The 27531-nt window shown below is 33.1% G+C and overlaps 3 protein-coding genes across 3 annotated transcripts; 2 read left to right on the forward strand and 1 right to left on the reverse strand.

Annotated features, from left to right (window-relative positions):
• The first annotated feature begins 67 nt into the window (after positions 1-67).
• Positions 68-3991, forward strand: LOC106667635 (IST1 homolog). Its single transcript, XM_014395709.2, has 7 exons — positions 68-516; positions 2460-2592; positions 2648-2791; positions 2853-3002; positions 3068-3217; positions 3490-3537; positions 3597-3991. The coding sequence occupies exons 1-7, from the start codon at positions 248-250 to the stop codon at positions 3765-3767; spliced, it is 1065 nt and encodes a 354-aa protein (XP_014251195.1). The 5' UTR covers positions 68-247; the 3' UTR covers positions 3768-3991.
• A 1244-nt stretch (positions 3992-5235) lies between these two features.
• Positions 5236-11600, reverse strand: LOC106667621 (translocation protein SEC63 homolog). Its single transcript, XM_014395682.2, has 14 exons — positions 11214-11600; positions 11017-11119; positions 8725-8839; positions 8559-8664; positions 8365-8495; positions 8171-8263; positions 7940-8101; positions 7652-7880; positions 7444-7589; positions 7239-7386; positions 6837-7177; positions 6671-6778; positions 6487-6609; positions 5236-6420 (listed from the first exon to the last, which is right to left on the reverse strand). The coding sequence occupies exons 1-14, from the start codon at positions 11335-11337 to the stop codon at positions 6064-6066; spliced, it is 2286 nt and encodes a 761-aa protein (XP_014251168.1). The 5' UTR covers positions 11338-11600; the 3' UTR covers positions 5236-6063.
• A 4917-nt stretch (positions 11601-16517) lies between these two features.
• On the forward strand, positions 16518-25199 carry LOC106667624 (akirin-2). The gene is made up of 4 exons (XM_014395686.2): positions 16518-17178; positions 23523-23707; positions 23774-23936; positions 24002-25199. The coding sequence occupies exons 1-4, from the start codon at positions 17001-17003 to the stop codon at positions 24010-24012; spliced, it is 537 nt and encodes a 178-aa protein (XP_014251172.1). The 5' UTR covers positions 16518-17000; the 3' UTR covers positions 24013-25199.
• The last annotated feature ends 2332 nt before the right edge of the window (positions 25200-27531 follow it).

The following is a 27531-nucleotide window of genomic DNA, read 5'->3' on the forward strand; positions in this document are numbered from 1 at the left end:
CATTGTTTATAAAAGATTCCTTTTCTCGTCCTAGCGACGCTAGCTACTATCTGCATTCTGCAACATGCATGAAGTCAGTACTGACTCAGTAGTTGATGAACCAACGTCAGATCGTGCTGGGCGTCATGACTCATACTCATAGGCAGCTGATCTTTTGATTCACTTCGAGTGTTATAACAGTGTAAACACTTCAACAGTAACTGATCTTTTTAATTTTAACTATTACCATTCAGAACTGCACTTGATTATGTTCTCCTCGGGCGCAAACTACCCCAAGTTGAAGACGAACCTGCGCCTCGTGCTGAACAGGCTCAAACTGCTCGAGAAGAAGAAGTCCGAACTGGGCCAGAAGGCCAGGAAGGAGATCGCAGACTACATAACCGACGGGAAGTGCGAACGTGCGAAGATCAAGGTGGAGCAGATCATCAGGGAGGACTACATGGTCGAGGCGATGGAACTACTGGAGATGTACTGCGATCTACTACTCTCAAGATTCGGCCTACTGCAGGAAATGAAGTAAGAAATAATGTATATTCACAAATACTATTAATGACAGTATTGCGTCTTACCTGATCGGCTTATTCCAACTGTCTGCTGAATATCATGATTTTGATCATGTCTATCACCATGTATGTTTGTTGTCAGGTATGTTTCAGCATTGCGTTATCGTCTGAATATCTGAAGTTTGACAAGGGCAAACACTAGAATACAATGACGAGTATGAAACTTTGATCAGATTGTTGACAATAATTTCACAGCGTTTTCCCATTGCCTTATCCAAAGCAGCCAAACAAGGATAGGTAGACCAAGTTCATTTATGATCCAATTATAGGTTTATCATCCTGCAGACCTCAGGAGGAAATCTTTGTAATTTGGTTGTTACTGATCTGTTTATCTGTCAGACAGCTTTTAGTATTTTGTGTCTTCATTGTTTGATCCAGGCCCATCAAGAATAGGCAGGCCAAGATGAGAAAGAATTAAATTACAGGTTCATCACCCCCACAGACCACAGGAAAAAATCTCAAGATATAATGATATATTTTTAATTTGGTTGTTCCAAAAAAAAAAAAAAAAGCAATAGTATACATTACATCTATTTAGATGCAGTATTTCGTACAACGTCGAATGGAAACTCTTAATAACCCCAATACCAAAAACACACAAATCCCCATATGCCTTATTGTCTTATATACCAATATGCCTCCTTCCTATTTTATCCAAAATCTTTGAACATAAAAGACTAATTTCCATATTCGACTCAGAGAACTTAATTCCTAACCATCAATTTGAATTCAGACCTCTCCATTCAGTTTAACAGTGCTTCAGAGTAGTCGACATAATATCCTCGGCTCTAGAAAACAAAAAATACTGCTTAGCCATATTTTGGACGTTACAGAAGCATTTGACCTAGTGTGGCACCCCAGCCTCCTTTATAACTACTATCTTATCCTAAAGTCCTTCCTCTCGGATTGATGATTTAAATTGAGAATCGGCACCGATTTTTCACCCATCATGCCAATCAATGCTGGCTTTCCACAAGGAAGTAACCTAGGCTCATTCCTCTACGCCATCTACATTGCTGACCTACACTCCCAAACACACAAATTGCAACCTATGCGGACGACACCGCAATATTATCAACTCTGAGGGCTGCTATCTCTCCTAGCCACAGAAGCAATCTAACATATGAACCTCATTGCTGACTGGTGCAATCAGTGGCGAATCAGGTTGTACAAGTAAAAAAGCCAGCAAGTTACATTTATGCTCTAACATCAAACCTGCCCACCAGTGCATATTAGCAACAATACCACCATCAAACCATGTCCGCTTCTTGTCCTGCAACAAAAATTAATTATTTCTTTGTAGTTTGGTTGTTACTGATCTTCCTTGTCTTCCTAACCTTGTTCTGTTGATCTGTCAGGTGTGTTTCGGCATTTTGGCACCAAGAATATGCAGGCCAAGACGATCGGTAAGACACGGATTACAGGTTCATCACCCAGCAGGCCACAAGATTATATGATTGCCCTAATTTCTTTGCTAAAACCTATAATCTTAAATGAACTAGATCCGTCTGTCAACAAGATCCAACATTGTAGTAAAATAATTAATAGAAAAGTAAAATAATTCTTGTCTTACATAAAGGCCTAGGCCTTTAACTACCTTTTAGTTATTACGGACAAGGGGGTCAAACCACTTTACATTTTTTATACTATGTATCCTCAATTAAAATCTATGGGCTAAACCGGGATTCAAAACCGCTAGTTTGGCAAATACTAGTTGGACGTCCAAATCACTCGGTCCCAATTGTTTCTACATGATTGATTCTAAGTCGTTTCACAATCATTGATTGTAAGAACTATGTCAAAGGACAGATCACATTGGTTTATGTCAATAATGATACCATATTTTATTAAATTTGCTATTAAAAAGTGACTGCAATTTGATTCTTATAATTTCAGAGAATTGGACTCGAGTTTGATGGAAGCCGTATCCAGTATACTCTGGGTTGCACCGAGGTTCTCGAGTGAGGTCGCTGAATTTAAAGTCATTTCAGATCAGCTGACGGCAAAGTATGGAAAAAAGTACGCTGAGGTAACTAACTTATTTTCTATAATTAGTTGATTTTTTTTAACTTTTATTTTTTCAGGAATGCAGGACAGGAAGGATGAGCACGATTTCAGAAAAGCTACGACACAAACTTAGCGTACAAGCGCCGCCGAAAATCCTAATAGAAAAGTATTTGATTGAAATTTCTAAAATTTACCATATAAATTATGAACCGGATCCTCAGGTATTTTTGAATCGCTGATGCTTTCAAAATGGAATAAAATCACTTATTTTTTTTGCCATAGGTTATGAAAGAATACGAACAAGCTAAAGGCATGGATGCACTTTTGTTTGACTCAAATGGCCCGTTATCGAACAACCTCGATATGAATGTCGTTAGGCCTCCAGGCTTCATCGATTATCCCATGCAACCCACAGTCCCTTTTAACTATCCGGTGATTTTTTGTTTGTATTATTTTATGCAGAATATCCTGTATAATAATATGAATTATTATTTCAGTCTCCACCGTCAGTGCCGCAAATGCCAATCAATCAAGGAGCGATGGGAGGACCGTCTCCCCCCGGTATAACGCCCCCACATCTTTACAACATCCCACCCACTGTGGGAAATGAAAATTTTCAACCTTTAAATATAACAAAAACAATGAACGTAAGTAAAGTAAATTCCTTTAAAATTAATTTTAGTAATATATACAGTTGAACTTGCAGTAAGTGGACACTGCATTTTGTCCACTTATTAAAAGTGTCTGCTTGTTATAATAGAAAAGTTATTAGGAACATGAAGTCAGAGTAAAAAAATTAATTGAATTCGAACCAATGTGTTCACAGAAACTAATTTTCTTTTTCTCATGTATTGTGTTGAATGTAGTGTTTTTGTGAATGTGAACTAGTATTCAGGTTTAAATAATGTTTTTGTTTTAGTCTGGGCCACCGCCATATCCATCTATGCCTTCAGATAAAAATATGCAGGTTGGTATTATCATTACCATTTTCCTGAGTAGTTCAAACATTTATCTATTTTATTGCAGGACAATAATGAGCCAAAGCCGATGCCACGGTCGAAACTATCGCCGGAGTTGTCTTTACCGGACCTTCCGTCTGTGCCCAATGACAACCCCCTGCCGGAAAGCAACGACTCAGACGAAGAAGATTTCTCCGACCTTGCCAGGAGGTTTGAAGAGCTTAAAAAGCGCAAATGAACACCCAACAGCAAACCGATTCTTTACGCTCACTGTATATTAAATTTTAATTTTATGTTCAATGTATAAAAAGCAACATTGTTCATATTATTTTTAATTTGAAAGAATTTTTTTCCTTGCTTATTTTTCTTTAGCCTTTATAAATAAGAAGTGTTAACAAAATGCTATAGTTTTTTATTATAAATTGTTACCTTCTAAATTATTAAATATAAATTCGAGTATTAGTTTTATTTTTATTCCTAATTGTTAGCTCTTGAACACAGGTGACGGTATTATATATGAAATATGTACATAGATATGTATTTATTTTTTAATAAATATGTAAATAAAAAATTGTAGTTGAATTTTTTTTTAAAGAAATTTATAATTTTTACACACAATATTTAAATAATCTAGAAAAATAACACAATCGTAAATTTTCTATGGTTTCAGTTCAATAATTTTTTTTTTTTTTGTAAAAATATTTTTTTAACAAGAAGCAGTTCAGTTTCACCCCCAAAAACTTCTGAACACAATTTTGGGGAAAATAAAAAAAAATCCTCGAATATTTCACCTTACAAATGAAAAATCACAAACAGTGATAAATTTGAAACGACTCCACCAATCTAGCAGAAACTTTACAGCAGTTTAGAACTATAAACTACATATAATGGCACAAACATCACCTCCATAACTAAATTTGAACCGGAGAAATAAAACGTTTTTGTTTTACTTCAACCTTATCTTGCTTAAATCTGCTTCTGACATAAAATCTAAACATTGTTCACATAGCCTAAAATAAGAAATATGTACCTTTCCAACAGTTGTAATTACTACAATTAATTAAGGTTTTTAGTTGAGATAAAATTGTAATATATTAATTGGTCAAGCAGACCACAAAATTAGTGAATTTAATAGTTGTAATTACATTGAATTTGGTTAAAATGCAGAGCAGTTACAAATTTGTATGTGAAACACTGGACATAAAAAGAAAAAAAATTTGCCCCAGCCCAAAAATATATATTTTTTGTTTCCTATTAAAACATATTTAGCAGGTTTAAAGGATGCTGAAATGAATCTGATTTTATTTTTAACAAATAAGTTTTCTTTTACTGGTAACGTATTTTGGTATTTGTGACTATATATTCAGTCTCATAAAATATTTGTTGCAGGCTCCTAGGATTCATTGGCAAGTGCTCGAAGATGTGTAATATTTTTGGATTCTTATCGCCAAAAAAGTAACATTAAAATCGACGATCAATGTCATATAGATTCCCCTTGTTTAAAAATAATATAAATATCCCGATCCCTAATCATCAGTAGTCCAGGTAATGTGGGAAAAAACATACTACGTAAATAATTTATTTGTTACAAACATTTAAAATAATGCATTTTTTCACAACTTTTCATCATAAACTATTTTTTTACTGGTGGGAATTTCAGGTAGACTGAACTTCCTGGTGAATATCACATCACATCGTAATAAGAATTGTAATAGAAAAGGTAATTTTAATTGTATCACTATCGAGTGCACAAAAACTTTTTTTTTTCAAACCCTCATCAAATCCAAATCAAATCTAGGCTTGGCTTTTGTTTATGCATCATAAGTCATAACATTCACACCTTTTTTATTTACATAATTTATTTAATTGTATTCAATAAAGACCTGTTATCTACATCAACAAATAGAATAATTAAAAACAAATCTCCCCTAAAAAATTTCTATTCCTTTCATTCCCCTAAAACTCTTTGTATATATATTTATAAAAAAAGAAAACATATTTACAAACTAGTTTCAATTTTTTTATATAATTCATAGTAATCAGAACGGTTTTTAGTTCTTATAAGTATTTTTCTCTTCTTTTAGCTGAAATAAAAATTATTCAGTCTATATCAATCATGATTGAGCAGCGAACAATTTCTTTTTTAAATTAAGTTTTTTTTCCGCATTACGTTCAACCAACCTTTTCCTGGAAGCACCAACATTTAACAATTGTTAAAATAAAAGGAATGTTAAATTAAGTCTGTACAGAATTTTTCTTTTTGTATATAATATAATTTATAAAAATATTTCCTCAAGTGAAAAATTGGTTTAAAAATAATACCGAAAAGGGAAATTTTGTAATCGATCCTTTAAATATTTGACAAACATATAAAAAATTTTACTTAAATAAATAATATTAATAATAGATGTTAAAAAAAAAGGTTTTTGTTTTTAATTAACCTCTTTTAACAGCTTTAACATAAAAGGAAAAAATATTTGTACAAAGCTTTCTGGTTTTGTTCTTTAGTTTTCATAACAGGAGTTTTTTGTTTTTTAGTTTTTATCGTCGTCATCATCGACATCATCGTCTGTAGCAAATTCGGATATATCGCTTGTCTCGCCCTCAGGTTTATTCTCCTCCTCTTCGCCCGACAGGTCCCATTGCGGGTGGTCCAAAGGCACCTCGGGTGCTTTCTTTACATCCATCTTGAGCTCAGTCGTCTGGTCGAAACCGATGTACGAATCGGAACGAAGGCAGACGGTGAAGGTGTAGAAACCGGTCCATTTCGGTGCAGTGAACTTCAACTGGACCTCCTCCCTGTCAACCAAGCTCGTCACATGTACCGGTGCAGTCAGCAAAGTTTTAGACTTACGGTCGCTCACATATACCCACCAATACTCTTGCTTTTCCTTAAAAATAAATAAATAAATAAAATCACGAATAATTGTTTAAAAATTAATTTTATAAAAATTCACCTCTGGGAAAAATGGGCAGTGAACTGTATGAGACAATTTGCTTTTCCCCTCAAGAGCCCTGTCACGCCTTTTGATATTGGTTTGGAATTTCTCCCAATCATCATCATCCTCCATTCCAGACCCCTATAAAATATAAAAAAATTTTGTAAAAAAAAAATCATTTGTTGTTTTTATTTTCCTATACCTTTTTGTCACTCCCTTCGTCATCAGATCTGTCGATGTCATCATCAGAGAGGTCACTCTCATCTGCAGATGAATCAGCATCTCCTCCCCCAGAATTTGACTCTTTCTTCTAAAAAAAAAAAGATTAAATATTAATAATTAAACAGGGAAAATTTTTTAAAATTCACCTCAGTCCCATTCGATTTCGGCTTCTCTTTGTCATCCTCTTTCCGGATTTGTTTATCGTTACTTTGTTTCTCTTTGAACTGTTGCTTCTTTGGTTGTTGCTTCTTTGATGGCTTTTTGGCACCTTTCTTCTGTTTCTGCCAGACGGGCTTCTTCGTCTGCTCCTTTTCCTTGGTTTCCTCATCTCCCTGGCCTTCTTGTTTGACATCCTCATCGATAACACAATGTTTTTCTTTGACAGTCTCATCGCCGAACAGCGAATTCATGTCTTTTCTTTCTAGAGTGACAGTCACTGTGACTATCGCTCCAGCAGTTATTTCTGTCGACGCTTCATCGTCAACAACTAAACAAAATTGTATTTATTGATACTTAAAATATAACAATTTTTTTTATATTAATTTTACCTTCGGAACGAACTTGCATATCAATAAGCGGCATTTTCCCAGTGACTTTCATGACATCTTCATACTGGCTGTCATTCAGGTATTTAAGTATGTTCCTACGCTCTTCAGCTTTTAGTTGTGCGAACTGCTGTATACTCTTAATGTGCCGCTGAAAATAATTTGATCTGTCAAGAGGTTTTTTTTTGTTTTTTTTTTAAATAGTTACCTTTTTTGTCACAAAGTATTTTATATGCTCCTCGCCAATGTGCGGCAGCTGGAGGAAGGGGCTTTTGTAATCCCACATACCCTGAACAATCATCGGGCACAGCTTCATGCAGTTTTCGATGGTATCGATCGTCGGCAAACGTCCGACTGAAATCAAAATTAAAAATGACAAATCATAAAGTCAAAAGAATGGGACGTGTCAAACGGACCTCTTCTCGCATAAGCAAGCATTATAAGCTGTGATACACATCCGACCATTTCCTGAATCAAGTAAGGGCATTTTTTAACTATGTACATTCTATCTTTATCGAGTGTAAGAGGGTTGAGGGCGAATCTGGAAAGATGCGCGTGGATAAGAGCTCTCGCTTTGATCGAATAAGGGAAGCATAACGGATTCTCCCTGTTTTTCTCACTCAAATTTGGAAGTTGCTTTATAAGCTGCAAAATTTGAGCACAAAATAAAATTCATATAAAACAAAAAATTTCACATCGCTCACCTGAGGTATTTCTATGTTGTCAGTTGGCCGCTCGACTATGTCACTGTTATATTTTTTCTCAAACTCCAATGATGCGGCTAAAATCATAAGGGCTCGTTTCAAAGCCATCGATGGTGTTTTGTGTATAAAGTAATAATACATTTGTGATGTATCCAATAAAACCTGGTAGTTGAGAACAAAGGTGGAAACATGTCAAAAATAAATTTGTATTTTAACATTTATAAAATGTACCTGGTCTCCGGTATACTTGATTGACCTGTACCACCAGATGCCAACTGCAGTAGGCAAGGCAAGCATAAAAACTAATGCATACAACCCTAAAACCTGGCGGGATAAATTAAAAAAAAATATTGCTTGAATGGTCTAATACCAACAAAGGAGTCAGCATATCACTGAAAAATTGTATTTTAAAAAATTTAAATTACCCAAACTGAGTTTTCCTTCTCGACAATCCAAGAAGGCAGAGCTATGCCGAAACTCATTGCCCCGGGTCCATCTGGATTCCCATATTTCTCCCAGTTTCTCCTCGCCTCTTCATCTGTCAGCGCTTGGTATGCTGTACAAAACATAAAGCAGTTTTAGAAAAACAACACGTTACAGAAAAAAAAATGTGGTCTACCTTTAGTTAGCTTCATGAAGGCTTTCTCATCACCGGTCTTTTTGTCGGGATGGAGGACGAGGGAAAGCTTTTTATAGGATCTCTTAATAGCTGCTTGAGAAGAACCCTGCATAATAAGAAGGTTTTTATACAAATTTGGAAAAACACCAACCAAATAAAAGCTCACCATAGGGATGCCCAAAATCTCGTAAGGGTCAAAGTTGGCATACTCATAATCAAATTGTGATACTTTATACGTTAAGAAAATCAATGCCAGCCAACCTGATATGATAACCAGTTTTCTGAAATGGTCAAGAAAACTTTTAAAAAAGTTTATTAACTTAAAAAACAAAGTCTTAATTCACAAGGAATGCTAATGAACAACTTTACTACTCTTCAAATTCATAAAGATGCTGAAATTATTTGTTTTACTTTTTCTACAATAGTGAAATTAAATGTTGTTAATTGTTAAACATAAGTGTTATTTATTAATACATAAGTTACAAATATACAAGGATTATGAATAGTCAAGCAGTATGTAACAGGCCTGTCAACTATCCCCGTATATCACAATTGTGATTTATGAGATTACACAATCAATTTTTAAAAGTTATGTTGTTCAAAAATGGATTTTCTTATAAAATTTGTGGAATTTAGATAAAAGATCAATTTATGTAAAAATAAGTTATGACTTTTCATTTAGGTATTTCCTTTACTTTTATGTTGATAAAATTTTCTAGAAAATACCAGGGGCTATCCTACGAATCAACTGTCATCCAATCCAATCAAATACTCACATAATCAATTTTTTTCTTTCTTTCAAACCGGAAAGATTAGATTTTGTCAGGATGAAAAACATTTCATACAAAGTAGTATTGTGAAAGGCTTTGTCTATTCTTCAAAATTATGCACAAGGGTAGAACTTATCTTGAACCACAACAACTAGCGCGCATCATATTTTACAGCTGGTTTAACTTATTAAAGAGCCAACAACGGAAAAGTGGTTCAAACGAAACTGGCAGCCTTTTGGGCCAAATTGTCCATAATAAACAACCTAATTGAGATAGACGTATATAGAAAACCCACAACTACAGACACTGTGATACCAGCGGATTCTTCTCACCCATGGGCCCTAAAGTGGTTCAATTTTATATTCTTTCATTTTTTGAACTTAAGTCGTGTGTGGATTCCACATCAGCCTGCCATCTAGGTATAGTGTGACTTGAACGGAAGTCAGTACCTTTTTATTTTTATTGATGTACAGTAAAGGACAAGGTTTTTTCAATGTGAACATACACTTAGTAAATTTTTCTTCATTCAGTCTTGTTCTCCACTTTTTGCACCCGTCTTCGATAAGCTCAAGGTGTTCTTGGATGTTGGAAGAGCTTCAATAGCATTTGAGTTAGAGTAAAATTGCAGTTACATCTGCGTAGGTCGTGATGATGATAAGGGGTATGCAGATAGGTCAGCAGTATAAATGATATAAAGGATTGGATCAAGAATGCTCCCTTGCGAGACACCGACTTGTCTGACTTCTGAGTACTTGTTGAACTGTTGATACTCTGAAGCAGCGTTTGGATAGGATTATAAGGAGTGACTAGGAACCTATTAAGTTTATAAAGCATGTTCAAATGCCATCTTATGCATTCAGGATGGCACCCAAGCAAATTCTTTTTTTTTCCCCTAGCGCATTTAAAAAATAATGAAAAGATGCAAAGACTTTTCAATCAACCTAGTAGTTAAATTCATCCATAGATGTTTGGCGGTCATAATTGACTATTATTAATTATTTCAATCAGTTATTCTTTTTATTTAAGGTCTTGGTTAAAATGAAAAAGTAAGTGACAAGAGCGGGATTCGAACCCACGACCTTCAGCTCAATACGCTGCTGCTCTAACCATTTGAGCTATCGTGACTTCGATCCACTTAGGCACTAACTTCCCATCTCAGCTTACAACCCTACAACCTTTCGTATTTTCCCTTTTTTTCCTATTTTTCAAATAAATTTTCAATCTCAACCAAGACCTTAGATAAAAAGGATAATTATGTGAAATAATTAATAAGGTCAATTATGACTAATAGGGGACCGCAGTAGCTGAGTGGTTAAGGCGTCAGACTCGGCTAGTAGATCCCACTAGTCCTAGATAAAAAGAAAAATTAATTGAAACTAGTAGTTAAAGCTTGTAATTTCATTAGATTGGCTCAAAATCATATTCAAAAGAGCTCAATCAATTCTATCCTTGCGACCGAGCTAAATGACGATTTAAAAAATAGAAAATTAGCATAAGACTTATAGCCATGACCCTGCAAAGTGTTTAGCACCTCGAATAAAATGTGCACCTTGTATTATCATGATTTGCATAATGAATGATGATGGAATTTGAAAAGGTTTTAAAGGAATGTGCATGTTGCTTGAGAGAAACATGATGTTAAGCATGTGCTTTGTAGATCCTTTTTTAGTTTATTGTTTATTACTAACGCTATGGTCTGTTTTGTCCCTTTCCATGGTTCGTTCGACTTCAAAATCTGTTTCTTCTTTTTACAATTCTCGCAGTGGCAATCTTTCTCGTCCTTCGTTGGATCTGAATATGGAAAAAAGCGAAAAGATAAACTTAAATAACAAATTTTAGTTTGATGGTCTAAGGGTGAAAAAAAGAAATGGTAATTTGTCTTTACCTTCGATTTGTTTACGTGGCCAACAGTAGTAAGTGCTCGGTATGAGGATGAGGGCCAAGAAGGAGAGAAGGAAGTAAAAAAACGTGCCACCGCTCTCGTCGTATTGGAACTTCTGGCCGCCCATCGTGTCAAATCATGGGGCACGGCGATCTTTGAAGGAGGCTCGAAGAAGACCGAGACGGACGGAAATTGTGGCTCCTTTAAACGTCCAGGACCGGATCAAGTGAACCGCAACTCCTACTTTACACGATTCGTCTTAGAGACGCGGCTATCGATCTCTGAACCGACATCGATTCTCTGAATGGACACGTTTTTCCCGTCTCAATCCGACATGGTTCACGATTACACATACGAAAAGTATTTCAACAATTTAAAAAATTCACCCATCGATTCCTCAGATATAAAAGATTTAAATCAACTATTTTATAACAGAAAAAACATTATTTTGCATTTCACTCTGCATAGTTTATAGTTGTTAAGTTGATAAGCTAGTTGTTTTGTCTATTTTCTAGCTTAGTTTGTTATTTTCAAGAAGTCCCTTAAAAATACACGACAGATTGTGTAAAAATAGACAAGATATTGAAGTTTGACAAACAGCAGTAACAAAAGATTGAATAAACTTTTTCCTGTATAAACTGTTTTCTATTTTTTCTAGTTTGGTTAATTATTTCCGAAACATCCCTCAAAAATACACATCAGAGGGAAAAAAAATGGAATGCTTCAAGAGATATTTATTTATACATTGACATTTGACAAACAGCAGTAACAAAAGATTGAATAAACTTTTTCCTGTATAAACTGTTTTCTATTCTTTATTTTTTCTAGTTTAGTTTATTTCCTAAATATCCCTCAAAAATACACATCAGAGGAAAAAAAATTTGGAATGCTTCAAGAGAGATTTATTTACACATTGAAATTTGACAAACGTCAGTAACAAAAGATTAAACTTTTTCCTGTATAAACTGTTTTCTATTTTTTATTTTTTCTAGTTTAGTTTATTTCCTAAACATCCCTCTATTTTTTTATTATTTTTTTATTTATTTGTACATTGACATTTGACAAACGGCAGTAACAAAATATTGAATAAACTGTTTCCTGTATAAACTTTTTTTCTATTTTCTATTTCTATTTTTCTAATTTCTATTTTCTTGCTTATTTTAGAATTTCATAGAAATCCCTTGAAAATCACGACAGAAAAAAAGTTTTAGAATGCTTCAAAAGTTAGTGACGTTTGACAAACAGCAGTAACAAAATATTGAATAAACTTTTTTCTTTTTTCTATTTTCTAGCTTAGTTTATTATTTCCTAGACATATCTTAAAAAACACAGTAGAAGAAAGAATTTTGGCATGTTTCAAAAGATACTGACATTTTATAAACAATAATATTAAATTGTTATAAACTGTTTTCTGCAAAAAGAAATTTGTTTTGTCTATTTTCTAGCTTAGTTTATTATCTCCTAGAAATCCCTTGAAAATACACAAGTGAGGAAAGAATTTTAGAATGGTTCAAAAGGTATTTATGAATTGATGTTTGATAAACAGTAGGAACAAAAGTTTGAATAAATTTTTTCCTGTGTAAACTGGTTTTTTGCCTATTTTCTACATTAGTTTATTATTTCCTAGAAATACCTTTAAAATACACAACAGAGGTAAGAATTTTAGAATGCTTCAAAAGGTATTTTTGAATTGATGTTTGATAAACAGCAGGAATAAAAGAGTGAATAAATTTTTTCCTGTGTAAACTAGTTTTTTTTATCTATTTTCTAGCTTACTTTAAAATTTTCTACCCTGAAAAAATTACAAAAAAAATTAGTTGCTTCAAAATGTATTTGTCCATTGATGTTTGACAAGCAGCATTGTTAAATGATTTCATTAACTTTTTACTTGTCTCGTTAATGCCAAGTATTTCCATCTCCTGGACAAATCATGTCCATTAAATGCTGTTGCATTACATGGAAAAGATTTTTGAAAAATCCTGAGGAATTATTTCCCATTCAAAGAAGTTTCCATTTCCAACTCTTTTGGGGTGTTAGGACCTAGGTTTCACGGTCATACTCATAGCTTAAGTTGGTCCCAAATGTGTTCGATTGGGTTCAAATCTGAACTTTGAACTGGCCTCACCAAGCACTCAATGCCACCCCAGAACATCAATGATCCACCATGGAATACCACCTGAGGATTCATACAGCCTGGGGCATACCATTCTTCTGAGAACCTCTATTTGAAATTATGCCCCTCTAAAGATTTGAGGCCCACTCTCACCTCATCTGTAAGAGAACTCGACCATAATCCTTCAAAGTCCAATTCACATGCTCCCAAGGGAATTGAAGCCTGGATGTTTTCTAAGTGAGGTAAGAAGAGGTTTACAAGCCAGGTGCTAAGTCCTAGGTTTCTTTCATTGAACCTTCTTCTTACAGTCTTGGAGAAAATCGAAACATTTTGGACTTGTCTTATCAAATTTGTTATCTCATTTCTTGTAATGCTGTAGTTTTGTACAGCCTGATGATGGATGAATCTATTGCCTCTTTGGTTTGTGATCTAGGTTGACCTTCTAGTCTGTATCTTTGAAGCACCAAAGAACCCTTCCTCTTGTAGAGTGATTTACACTTACTCTCCTGGCGACTATGCCTTTGTGATCCTTCCTCTAATAATGTTACGACACTGGCACTGTCACCCTGTCCTACCCACTCAAATGCCTGACTAGAGACATTGAAAATTTTTTAAGAATAAGCATAATATCAAATGAAATCAACGAAGGAAAAACATTAACTGAAAGTGATCTTTAGGTGTAGCAGAATGGAAGAATGCTACTTTTTGTGCAAATGTAATTAATCAGTACAAAAGTTAATAAAGGAAGTAAACAAAGCATTATTTACTTGTTTTATTAAATTATTACTTTAACTACCAGTTTCCCAAATTCTTCTCGAAAATTACTCGTTAGTGTCACGAGAAGGATTCAAACCCATGACCTTTGGCTCAATAGGCTGCTGCTCTAACCACTTTAGCTATCGTGACTTCGATCCTTATGGTGAGCAACTCCCCGAACTTTCAAATTTTCCTTCTTTTTACCATTTTTAAAATAAATTTTTCATCTCAACCAAGGCTTTAGATAAAAAGAATAATTATTTTAAATAATTAATATGGTCAATTATGATCACTAGGGATCGTGGTGATCGAGTGGTTAAGGTGTCAGATTGTCGGCTAGTAGATCCCGTGGTCAAGGGTTCAATTCCTGAAAAACCTTATAGAATTTTGTCATGTTGTTGCAACAGGCAATAAGGATGAGAGTGCTACATTTGAACTGTTATATTATTCACTGTATGGTGTTTAGTGACCGTTAGTTAATGATTACTTAGAGATCGTGAGATATGGTCTGGTGTGATGTGGGTTAAGAAAAACATTTTCTTTGTCATGCCAACGTTTCAATCTTTATTGAGATCTTCAGGGCCTCACTAAAGATCAAAACGTTGGCACAATAAAGAAAATATTTTTCTAAACCCACATCACACCAGACCGCATCTCACAAACTCTAAACAAACATTATTTATTGTTTATTTTGACTACAGTATTTTTTAATTAACTGTAACTAATGTAGAAAGATAATGGATTTAATTGTAAGCTAATAATTTGAGTAGTAAATTTGTCCCAATGACCATCTCATTATCTCAAAGGTTCAAAGAGGTATACGGGTTAGACCCACCGCACGGACAGCCGATATTTATCTATCTATATTTATTTATATTTATTTATCTTTATTTTATACCTACATCTATTATTATTTATTATCTTTATTATTATCATATCTAATTATTATTAGCTTATTATCTTTATTCTACATGTATTTATCTTCATCTATCTGATCTAGTATATTTACTTCTTTTATTCATTTGTCCATTTATTTATTTATTTTTCCCTTTTCCTTCCCTCCTTCTTCCTTTTAATATATTTTATTATCACAAAAAAGTGAAAAAGAAAAGGACAAACAGTGTGAGAAGCTCATATTTTGTCGAGTAGATTTGCTGATTTTAGAAAATTAAACAAATTATGTATACTATCGTGATTGTCACTTAGCATTTCTTGGATGCTTATAGGCAAGGAGTGCAGAAGTCTAAGTAAGTATATGTTATATTGTGATTATCTGATTGCACATTCTGCAAATTGGAGGTGCCTCTCGCCCCATCAAATGACCCTTAGTGGCTGTACAGTGTCCAATCCTCAACCATACATGAACCACTTCTTCCCTTCTACTATTTGTGAATGAAATAGCCCGTGCACCTACAGAGTCCTTTATTATCCTGTAGTTTGTTTTCAGATATATTAGTCCAGACCTGTTTCCATTGACCCTTAACTTTTGACTTGTAAACTACAGTCATATCACCCTTTGGAATTTCCCTGATTTGAAGACCTGTAATGGCTGCTTCTTTTGCAGCTTCATCTGCCAAATGGTTTCCTTTAATATTTACATGGCCAGAAACTCCTGGTGAGTACCTCCTGCACATTGGGTTCATCTGAATAGGGGTGTTTCAAGGCATGTAAGGCCGATTCTGAATCAGAGCAAATCACGTAGCTACTATTGTTATCGGAACATTTGAAATTTAGATACTTGCTTATTGAGTAGTGTGTTAAATTTGCTCATCAGGGTATAAAAAAATGAACTGTAGAAAAATATATAAAAGTAATTAATGCAATTATTATTCTTTCAAGTGTACAGAAATGACAGTTTCAATACCAAATATATACTGGCAAAAGCCTGTTTATTCAACCTAATTATTTGTTGGAAAAATTTGTTCAATGTAAGGATGTTCTTAAGAGGACAATGAAATATACAATTGTAAAAAAACTAATGTGCCATATTGCCTTGGCATATCATGCAATATAAATAGTCATTTAATATAAAATCAGCATAAATCTATATTAAACAGTATTTAGGATGAATATATAATGGGTTCTTTTAAATTAAATATTTATTGTCTGGTGTAATGAAAAACGTATTTGAACATTCAAAAATTCAAATTATTTGTTCGAAATAGGGTCACTTGATTGGCTTATTGGATTTCGTGCATTGTGTTATTAAAGTTTATTTTTGTAGATATTATATTATTGTAATTTTTTAAATAGGTTTTATTTTTTATGATGTTTTTTGTTAAAAATAAGTTATTGTTTTTAATTTATGAGAAAATAAGTTGATTTGTAATGTGATATAGCATAATTGAAACAGACCTTTGACAATGAAACCATTTGATTTATAAAGATCTTTTGTTTAATTTGTGAAACATCGTATTTTTCCTTGTTCGTTTTTGTTTTTTGTCATTAATATTAAAGTTAATTTATAATAATAATCGTTGAATATCTTCGATCAAGAATGTTTCTCAGCGTATTCTGACGCCGGTGCTCGAAAGCTGTTGGAATGCAAAGCTGTTTGGTCGGTGGTGTGGCCATATTGATTCCCGTCTAGAGCCAGGAGTCGGAGATCGGGTCAGCAGAAAGGCGAGAGACAACAGAAGAGGAACCAACAGTCAAGCATCTGTTTTTCGCAGCTTGAGTTTGGGAAAAAATATTAAAATAAAAACAGAAGGGGAAAAAACAAAAGAGTAAGTAAGAGGAAGATACGAGGTGCGAGGCCAAAACAAGAAAAAAACCGGAAAAGTATTTTCCATCGGGGAAAACCAGCCAGGAGCCGCATTTTGGAACCAGTGCTCGCCCAGTTTCGGATTGAGCTTCTTTTTTGAAGAATAGTGCGTCTTTTTTTTTTTTTTTTTGTCGTTTCTTGTGTTGGCCAGTGTAAAATGGCGTGCGCGACGTTGAAGCGGAGCCTGGATTTCGATCCGGTCCACAGCCACGGACGACCCTCGAAACGTCAACGATGCGTTCCGATGAACGTCTCGCCTTCGAGCTCGCCCCCGACAACCAGGAACGACTACGGACCCTCGCCTTTCGCAGAACTATGCCCCAAGATGACACCAGGTAAACCATTCACCTGACACTTTATTCACAAATTAATTTAAAAAAAAAATCTCAGTAAAACACATTTTAAAAAGAATAATCATTTCACACTTTATAAAAATCATCAATCATCACAAGATTTTGAAACAAACGCAACCATTTTTAGCTATTTATTTAAAGTTATTTTTCCACTTTCTTTTTAAAAGGCCGGAAAGCAAAAAAATTAGCGATCTCCAGGCTTTAATAACGGCCGTTTTTCATCGTTCGGCTAATTGGTTTAAGCGTGTTTGCCCATTTAACCCGTTCGAATCGGGGTTATCTTCAAAACTCCACATTCCTCTCATTCGACGCATTTTCTCATTCGTCATTCTTCAAAAGCAAACTGAACAAACCACAAGACGAAAATTACACCATAAATTTTATTCCGGACAACAACAAAAGCCGACCTTAACCCTAAAGGGATTTTCCTAATCCTTCAAAGTCCATCCATTCTCAATAAGTCTCGAAATTATTTTCAAACAATATTTCATCATTTAACCCCTGTTCATTCTTTCAAAATATCTATAGAAATAATCATAACAGGTTCCGATTCTAGTTTCTTCCGTTAGCCACCATTCAGTATTTCCGTTGAATATTAATACCGGACCAAACCATTTTCCAGTATTTTTCTTCAAATCTTGAATCAAACTCTACCTTAACATAAATTGTAACATTTGTTCCAAACATAACCCACCTCATTATTGACTCTTTCAGCATGACAAGGTTTTAATTGTTCTTCGAATTGACAGGCTGTTTCATTTGTTAAATTTAATTGCTGTACAAAACTAATTATTAATAGTTTAAATACATTTTAGCCAGTCTTTATACCAATCGGTGCTTTTTCAAAATATAACCCCTCGTACTTATTGACTCTTTGGACAACATGACCAGGTTCTAATTGGATTTTCTTCAATTTGACACCAGGAGATCTTACGCCTTTAAAACATTTGTTGTCATATTGTCATAACTATAAACTGTAATTAATCAAAATACTACATCGTGTTTAAACAGAATAACCTTTGTTCCGATTAGATTTCTTGTCACCTGGTCCACGAAAAAAGTTCGGTTCTCACGTTGTTCGACTTTTATTTCAGGACAAACTTTATTCTAAGGCTCTTTGATGAAATTTTAATAGTTTAATCATTTTATTTATCATGCTTTAATTAGTTAAAACGCAACACTGTCATCCTCATTTGACTATTGTAACAGGACGAAGTTCTTGACGGGTTGCTTAAATTTGACACCAGGAGATAGTAAACATTGACCTTTAAAACCATCCATTCTTATGTTTATTACCGAAAAAACGCACTAATTTTTACAGATTAAAGCTATTTGATAAAATTTTGGGCCAACTTGAAATAAGATTAATCTAGAACTATTTAACAAAAAAACCCCGAAATTATTGACCCTTTAAATAAACATGGGTTAGTTAGGGCCTCGGGGAAATTAACAGTTCAGATTTTACGTTATTCGAATTTTATTTTAAGTCTCTAAGGTATAATAATAATAATACTTTTAGCTGTCATGTAGTAAACTTCTCATGTTGCATGGCCCTTTAAACAGCATAATGCATGTTCGTTATTCAAGTTTCCTTCATTTGCCACCTGGACTCGGGGAAATTAACACATCAGTTTTTACGTTATTCGAATTTTATTATTAACTTTGTAATAACTGTTTAAAATCGATATAATATAATAATTTTAGTTTTCATGTTGTAATAGTTCAAACGTAACATTCTCATCCTTATTGACTGTTGCAACAACATGACAAAGTAGTAATGTAGGGTTTTCTTCAATTTGAAACTAGTAGATCGTGAACATTAAGGCTATAATCAACCATCTTAAGGATGGTCATTTTGGACCATCTTTAAAAATAAATCTAGAACTGTTTAAAAAACAAATCCTCATGTTGCATGGCCCTTTAAACAGCATAACCGCCTGTTCGTATTCAAGTACCCTTCTTTTGCCACCTGGGCTCGGGAAACTTTTTATATTTTTCCTTTCTTCAAATTTGAATAAATACTGGATATTTGAGTACTGGACAAACTGAAATCCATGATCCATTTTCTACCTCGCACATTACCAATTTTGGTTGGCAAGTAAAATATTACCATATAAAATTTGCTCAAAACGTAACTGCCCTTATCATTACTACTTATTGATTAATGCAACAATGATCTAATAAGGTTTTCTCTTCAATTTGACACCAGGGTATTTTAAACGTTGCCTTTAAAAACTTGACTAGTTTGTTAAATTTTCTTATAGAACAAACTACTAATAATTTAAGGCTATTTGATCATATTTTGGATCGAACTTAACTGAAGTGTCATCATGTGATTAACCCCTCATTTGAAACCGTAATTATTCAGAAACAACCAAGAAAAAAAACCCCTTCACGCTTTAAAAATCTTAACTGTTTGTAAGAATTTTGTCCGTTTAACCCTAGGTCTCGAGCGCTAACCATTCAGTTTTTCCTTTGGTCATTTGTAATAGTGGGCAAACTTTATTTTGAGGCTGAATCGTCAAATTTTTAATCGGACTTAGCTTATTTTAGTCATCATGTAAATAAATATTAAAACAGCTTAAACTGTAATAATTGTCCAAACGTAATCATCGTCGTCCTTACTCTTTATTGACTATTGCGACATGACAATGCTTTAATAAGGTTATCTTAAATTACACGAGGATATCGTAAACATTACATTTAAAAACTTAACAAAACTACTTAATTATCAATAAGTTTATTGTTCAAAAACAACCTTGTCGTATTTCAAAGACCTTTTTAAAACAACCGTTTGTTCGACCTAGAGTTTCGTCCGTTGGACACCTGGACTCGGGAGCTTCCCGTTTGTCCATTGATCGAATTTTAATATTGTACAAACTTTATTTTAAGTCTGTATGATTAAATTTTTATTAGGGCTTTCTTAATTTTGGACGTGTTGTACTTATTGACTGTAGAAACAACATGACAAGGTTTCTTAGAGGATTTTCTTCAATTTGACACCAGGAAATCTTTAAACAAAAAACTTGTACTGACCGTTAAATTACATTTTAATCAACAACGTTGCTAATTGTTATTAGTTTAGAGCTATTTGATCACATTTTTGACTAGCTTTACAGAAGATTAAGCAATAACTGGGTAGAAAACAGTCCCCACGTGGTTCTTGGCCCTTTTATACAGCATAACCGTTTGTTCGGGTTCGAGTTTCAATCGTTTGCTACCTGGACTCGAAAAATTAACCGTTTAGTTTTCCCTTTGGTCGAATTTTATTTCTGGGCAAACTGTTTTGAAACTGTATCATCACATTAAATTATCAATAATAGGACTATATTAATTTTAAACGTCATGTTGTTTCTGAAGTCAATAATTACAACATGACAAGGACCTAATGGGGTTCTTCAATTTGACACCAGGAAATCGTAAACACGAACCCTTAAGAACATAATTTGTCCGATAAATTTTAGTAACGAACAAATTTGCTACTTATTAATAGCCTAAGGCTATTTGACTACGTTCGGACCAACTTTACAGAAGATTAATTCTAAAACTACTCATGCTGCATGGCCCTTTAAACAACATAACCGTAAATTTGAATTTCTACTGTTTGCCACCTGGGCTAGAGAAATTGACTGTTCTATTTTTCCTTTGTTCGAATTTTAGTATGGGCCAAACTTTATTATGCTCTACAATCCAATTTTTAGTCGGTCTTTAATAATTTTAGTTCAAAACCTCATACTTATTTACTGATGCAACTTCACCACAACGTTCTAATAATGTTTTCTTCAATTTAATAGCAGGAGATCATAATCATTGACCTTTCTTAAATGTTATTACTGAAAAATAACTTAATAGATGAAGCCTATTTGACCACATTTTGAGCCGAAATTTACTAAAGTCTCACCATGTTGTGATACATCAATAAAACTATAAATTGCATTTATTTCCACAAAAACCACCTCATTCTTTATGGCCCTTTAAACAACAAAACTGCTTGTTCGGGTTTGAGTATCTTCCGTTTACCACCTGGACTGGTGAAACTGACTTCAGCTGTTCCATTGTTCAAATTTAGTACGGGACAAATTTTTGAGGCTGTACGATTAAATTTATATTTGGACTTTATTAATGTTAGGCATCATGTACTTTTGGCTATAGAAACAACATGACAAGGTGCTAATAAAAATGATTATATGGAGATTGAGATGCAGTCGTGATGGTGGGACGTAAGTTTAGAAAAACATTTTCTTTATCATGCCAACATTTCAATCTTCTTTGAGATCATCCTCAGGGCCTGGGATTTATAAACATTGTCTACATATTATATAAATACATGTAGGATGTGAAAAAATGAATTTATACAATGATAGAAATTTTACACTCAATCAAGATATATGTACTCTACTATACTACAAGGTACTTGATTGAGTGTAAAAATTTTATCATTGTATAAATTCATTTTTTTCACATCCTGAACTCAATTCATAAGTTCTTTATTGTTCAAGACATACAAAAAACTAACAATTTATAGTTGCAATTTTTATAAAATTTTATTATCTGCCTTCTCTGGAGATAAGAAAATAACCACTTAAAAGAAACGTTTTCATAAATTTTAATACTAGGCAAACCATTAAGCCCTTTCATTAAACTTTGTCCAAAATTCACTACTTAAACTAACATTTGTCGAACTTATAGCCTCCTCGCTCACTTCAGCATACCCTTCAAATGACATGATGGCACTTTGTTGTGTTATTTTCCTTAAATTTGACATCAGGAAATCCTGAAACATTAACCTTTAAAACTAGTTATTTGATCAACTGTACAGTATTGACCAAGATATATTCCCTAACCATCCCTAGAGCATCGGCGTATTCAGCCGAAAGTCGTGGGTTCAAATCCCGCCTGTGACACAGATTTTTCATTTCGTAAAAAATTGTTTACAATTAATTGAGTATTTATATATATATTTAAATAGAAGCTGATAAAATAATTAAAAATTTAGTATTCAAAGTGTTCAAAATATTCTTCAATAATTTGATCTCTAAAGTCTAAACAAATATGATGTAATTTTAGCAGTTTCTAATAGAAGTTTTGAAAATTTAAGGCCAGGATAGTAGACAAGAATTGTAAAATTTATGCAAAAACATTACACAGAAAACAAAAACTTTGCATGAGTACAAATACCTTGATTGAGTCTAAAATTTCTATCATTGTATAAATTGATTTTTTTCACATCCTACATGTAATTGTGTATTTAAACAATGTTTATAAATCCCAGGGGCCCTAAAGATGATCTCAATAAAGATCAAAATGTTGGCACGATAAAGAAAATGTTTTTCTAAACCTACATCACACAAGACCACATCTCACGATCTCCAAATAATCATTAATTAATGGTCATTAAACACCTCACGCTTTTCACTCATAATTTCCAACGCGACAGCACAAATATTTTGTGGATGCATCTTCAAGAATCTGCCTTCTGTCAATATCAAACAAATAACAAGAGATAAATCTGTAAAGACAAATACAAAACAACACAACCAGGCTGATAAATTCATAAAAAGTGATGCCTCAACCCAAAACTAATCAGAAAGAGTAAGATCAGGTTGATGTGACGTATTCATTGTTTTTCTGTGGATTCTCCATTTAATGTCCGCTTCTTTCTCCTCTTGAATCCCAGAAAGCCCATGGCCAACTCTTCCAGATACCGGTGAATCACCAAATTAAAAAAAAAGTTAGGATTTTCTGTTTTTTTTTTGTTTTTTTTTCTTTCTCCCCCATGTGGCAAGCACTTACTGTTTTGTTGTTGGTTTTTCAATTGCTAATACATTGATTCATCATTTGTGTAATATTTGAGGTTTTGCTATGAATATTTAGTCTTTGCATTTTGTTTAATTTCTCGACTCACTCCTGGCTAAAGGATTATTCATTCATAAGTGCTCATTCTATTTGTATTTAGTTATTTAAAATAGTTAAAATGTTGTATAGATTTTTGATAAAATAGTCTATACAGGTAATGAGAGAACAGAGGAAAAATATTGATTTTTTAATTAGCAAATGAACCAAGAGCCATTATGGAAAAAGGGTGGCTTAAGTCCTTTATCCCCTGAGGGTGGTTTACCTACCAGAAGGTAATTTAATTAAAACAATTATCCCTTCAGGAAATAAAAGAAGGGGCTTAATGTACAACGTATGATTCTTTTTATATAATTTTTGTTTAAAGTAGGTGCCATGTTAAAATTTACACGGCCTTGTTATTTTTTGACATATTGAATATTTCATTAGACACAGTTTGTTTTATATGAATGGTCAAATTTATTTATTGTTAGAAATGATGGCTGCTGGAATAAGAGAGGAAATTCGCCGTCTACATCGCAGAAGGCAGCTTCATTTCAACCCCCATCAAGAGGTGCAGAGTGACTCATCTGACTCGGCTGGTTCGCCTTCTTCATCCACTTTTGCAACCACCTACTCATCGAGCACCCGAGACAAGCCATTATTCACATTTAGACAGGTAATGCATTTGATTAATTTTTATTGTTAACCAATATATTTCTACTGTATTTTTTTTCCATCACAGGTTGGAATGATCTGTGAGCGTATGCTAAGCGAAAGAGAGACTCAGCTCAGAGAGGAGTATGATCGCATTTTAAACTTGAAACTATCTGAGCAGTACGATGCATTTGTCAAATTCTCAAATGACCAGCTTCACAGACATTTTGAACTGTCTGCAGCCCCTAGCTGTAAGTTTTAAATATTTTCTTAGTCATTATTATTTTATAAATTTAAATGAATTTTTTTTTTTCAGACCTCTCTTAAATATTGGAAAATACTATTGTCACCACATCAAGCGTTTCGCAGGTTAACAAGAGTATCCCAATAAAATAAGTGAATATTTAAAAGGAAAAAAATTTAAAAAAAATGAAAATACCCCAAATTTAAAAAAATGTATACTCTCATAAACAAAAATCCAAAAAAAATTATATAAAAAAATATTTGGATGCTCTCCACATTTATAGTCAAAATCTGACAGAAATGCTGTGCCTAACATAACTTTTCACCACTATTAAAAAAGATTATAAATAAAAGAACTACGATAACATGGTAAAATTAGAGTATAATTTTGTATTTGAATAGTTTGTTTTATTCTTCGTCAAAAGGTAAGAGACATAGAGTAAAAAAAGTAAAGAGATGATTTGAAGAAAAGAAGTGGAGTAAACTGACAAAGGAGGTGTCAGATTAATGTGTGTTCTGTGTAAATAGGCTTAGTTTTTCCTTAGCATTCTATTATTTTTTTCATTTGTTCTAAGCTCTATCGATTATTGATATGAATATATTATATATATAAAATACATATTGTAAAACTATGGACTAATTCAAAGGAGTAAAGTTGAGGCAGATTACAAAATCAAGTAAATAATGCGAGTTTCCTGTAAAATTTGTGAAAGTCGATTTTTTTTATAAGATAACGTTTTAAGTAAAAAAATTGAATTGGAAAAAAAACCACTTTGTATACCATTTTGCGCCTTGTAACAAGCAAATGATTCTAACAATAAAAAGTTATTTTCTAATTATTGAGTAGTGTTTACTGTAGTGTTTAATGAAGAATTATTTTCTTTATTATAATTTGTTATAATGTATTTAGTTTGTAAGAGTTAAGAAAAAAATTTGGAAAAAAATGATTAAATTTTGGTTCTGTTACTTTATTTTTTCTTTTTACTAAAAATAACTCGAATATGAAAACTACAAGGATAATTTTCTATTTATTATGAGCCGATTGTTTTACAATTCATAATGCCAATATATTTTTTGTTTTTTATTATCTGCGGACACACCAAGACAATGCTCAACTTAAAACAGGACAACTGTTCGTTCCATTATTATCAATGGGCCAGAGTGTAAACTTGGATATATACTTCTTCGTTTTATATGTTACATATGATGTTAATAAAGCATGCATTGTATACTTTAACAAAAACAAATTACATTGTTTTTATTCATTTGTGTATGATCGTCAATATTGATTTTTCATTTTTTTTTTTACATGATGAAAGTGAAAAAGAAGGGTTAATAAAGAAAAATGTTTCATAAACAAATCCTGTGTTGTTTTAAAAACAAAACGAAACATTACATTTTCCCTATTTTTTAAAATACAAATTATCTTTTTTCTGTATTTGAGAATTTTTATTAATTAATAAATAAATGCATAAAATAAAGAGATTTTTGTTTTGTTTATTATTTTTAGTGTATTTTAAAAGCCACTGTATATTTACAACAATGCATTTAAAACTTGAAAAAAAATTAAGGTTAAATTTACACTAAATAAAGGTTAAAAGTACACAATCATTAAAAAAATCCACACCAAACCTGAGTCGTCGGTAAAAAAATCTTCAAATATTGCCTTGTATGAGGATTACAACCATTCTCCGTTTGCTTTTATATCTTAAAAATTGCAGGTATAGTTAAAAACTGGCAATAAATATTACGAACCTATAAACAAAGAATAATTTACATAGAAAAATCTTAAACAAAATGACTGGAAACAGTATAGCCACTTTGGAAAGAATGATACAACTATGGAAATAAGTAAAGAGGAACCTGTGGGAAGTGAACTACCTTCGGCAAGGAGGCACCAAGAGTGAGTTGTATCTAAAAAAAAATATATATATCCACCATCCTACTAAATGATAAACATGTAAAATGGTCTTAGTGAACATTGGATAGCACAATTTCTAGGGTATGGAAGGAAAAGTCATTTCCACAATATATCTGTTTAGTTCAAAATGAAACAAAGGGTGACCTAAGAAGGAAAAGCTTGTATGGCATGTCTAACAAAAAGTTGAACCTCGTGTAATTTTTTATGAATTTTGGGGTGGGGAATGGGTTGAAATTCTTGAGGCATCTGGAATCACACCCACCACTGGGCTCTACGAGACCCTAACTACTCAGCAACTGCTGTCCCCTATTACAAAAAAAAGAATCTATCATGGTAAGATTTTTTTGGCCCATGCAGGCTGATAGCAGCTTGTTACTTATGCAGGTTACTTATAAATCAATTTACATATGAGCCATGATTAGTTATACTATATGGTAGTAGAGATTATTTAAAACAAGCATCATTTACCTAATGGCCATGTAAATTATTTATGCAAACAGATAAAGGACAGTAAATGTTTAATACAGCTGCGATGATTGATTCAATACTACCATAATAGCAATTATGCTGTTGAAGGCTTGAAAGACAAACTACAATACCCGATGATTAAAAATTTACAATACACTTTCTTGTACCTAACCTATCTGCTATTAAAAATTAATAAAAGGCATGATGATTACAATACACTTTAAAGTAGTGATGTTTAACATAATCACCTATGATTTATAATGTAATAATTTAAACATTTTAATGTTTTAAAGCATAAAACAATACTCAAATGGTCGTAATAATTGATGAGATATCAAATATCTATGCTATATATTTTAAAAAAATATAAATAATGGGTTTTGGGTTCTCCCATTACCCATGCACCATAAATTATGCTATATACTTCAAATCTAGGGCTTCAAAATGCACTATGATGAAAATAGTCATCATGTAACCTATATACAAAAAAATATTGCATGAAAGTGGTTAATGGGTAAATTATTATTGATGTAACAATGCTGTACCTTCAAAGTACACAACATGATTGAATACATCGTCGGCAAAGATTATGTACTTATCACCGATGACAAAATGCCAAAACACAAACTAGCGAGGTTAGTTTATGTTAGTGAATAAAACCCCATTTGTAAGTATTCTAGGTTAAAATTAAATTAAGATTATATTATAATTATTAAGGGCTGCTGAAATTTGAACCTTAGATTATATTATAAAAGGAGTCAACTTGCATATTGCGACCTGTGTTGGTCTATTGTGCATTTCAATTGTTGTCTAGAGTCCTCATTAAGCTTTTTCAAGGCCTGGGTTTATCTCCTCTCTTCCAGGAGTAAGAAACTAAGAATCTTAGCCTACATAAGCTTTTGCAACAACAGAGGGCATGTTTCGCTGTCTGTTCTTCCTGGCAGTATCTCCATAAGCTTGTTTCTGCCAATTCTGTACATATTCCTCAAACCCTTACATTGATGAGTCACCATGGCCGCTGACCCAAAAAGTCTAATATTAAAACGTTGTTTAGATGTGCTTTTGGGTCGAAGTTATAATTTCCAACTCAGGCCACAAGGTGGATGTTGTCTCCAGGAGGGAGGCAGGCACCATCTTAACTGCCTGGTGCCTGCGGTTTGCTTCCGATATTAGAAGTGGTATTTGGGTTCCTAGAGGTTAAAGGCTATAAACAA

Source organism: Cimex lectularius, unplaced genomic scaffold (assembly GCF_000648675.2).
Source record: "Cimex lectularius strain Harlan isolate CLEC.00 unplaced genomic scaffold, Clec_2.1 scaffold171, whole genome shotgun sequence".
NCBI classification, from domain to species: Eukaryota; Metazoa; Arthropoda; class Insecta; order Hemiptera; family Cimicidae; genus Cimex; species Cimex lectularius.

Coding starts and splice junctions, on each gene's coding strand:
- LOC106667621 (XM_014395682.2), bottom strand. CDS start 11,337: ATGGGCGGCCAGAAGTTCCAATACGACGAGAGCGGTGGCACGTTTTTT. Junction 8,102..8,170: donor TCAAGTATACCGGAGACCAG/GTACATTTTATA, acceptor CTCAACTACCAG/GTTTTATTGGATACATCACA. Junction 6,610..6,670: donor ACGAAGGGAGTGACAAAAAG/GTATAGGAAAAT, acceptor TATATTTTATAG/GGGTCTGGAATGGAGGATGA.
- LOC106667635 (XM_014395709.2), top strand. CDS start 248: ATGTTCTCCTCGGGCGCAAACTACCCCAAGTTGAAGACGAACCTGCGC. Junction 3,003..3,067: donor CAGTCCCTTTTAACTATCCG/GTGATTTTTTGT, acceptor TTATTATTTCAG/TCTCCACCGTCAGTGCCGCA. Junction 3,538..3,596: donor CTTCAGATAAAAATATGCAG/GTTGGTATTATC, acceptor ATTTTATTGCAG/GACAATAATGAGCCAAAGCC.
- LOC106667624 (XM_014395686.2), top strand. CDS start 17,001: ATGGCGTGCGCGACGTTGAAGCGGAGCCTGGATTTCGATCCGGTCCAC. Junction 17,179..23,522: donor ATGCCCCAAGATGACACCAG/GTAAACCATTCA, acceptor ATTTATTGTTAG/AAATGATGGCTGCTGGAATA. Junction 23,708..23,773: donor CATTATTCACATTTAGACAG/GTAATGCATTTG, acceptor TTTCCATCACAG/GTTGGAATGATCTGTGAGCG.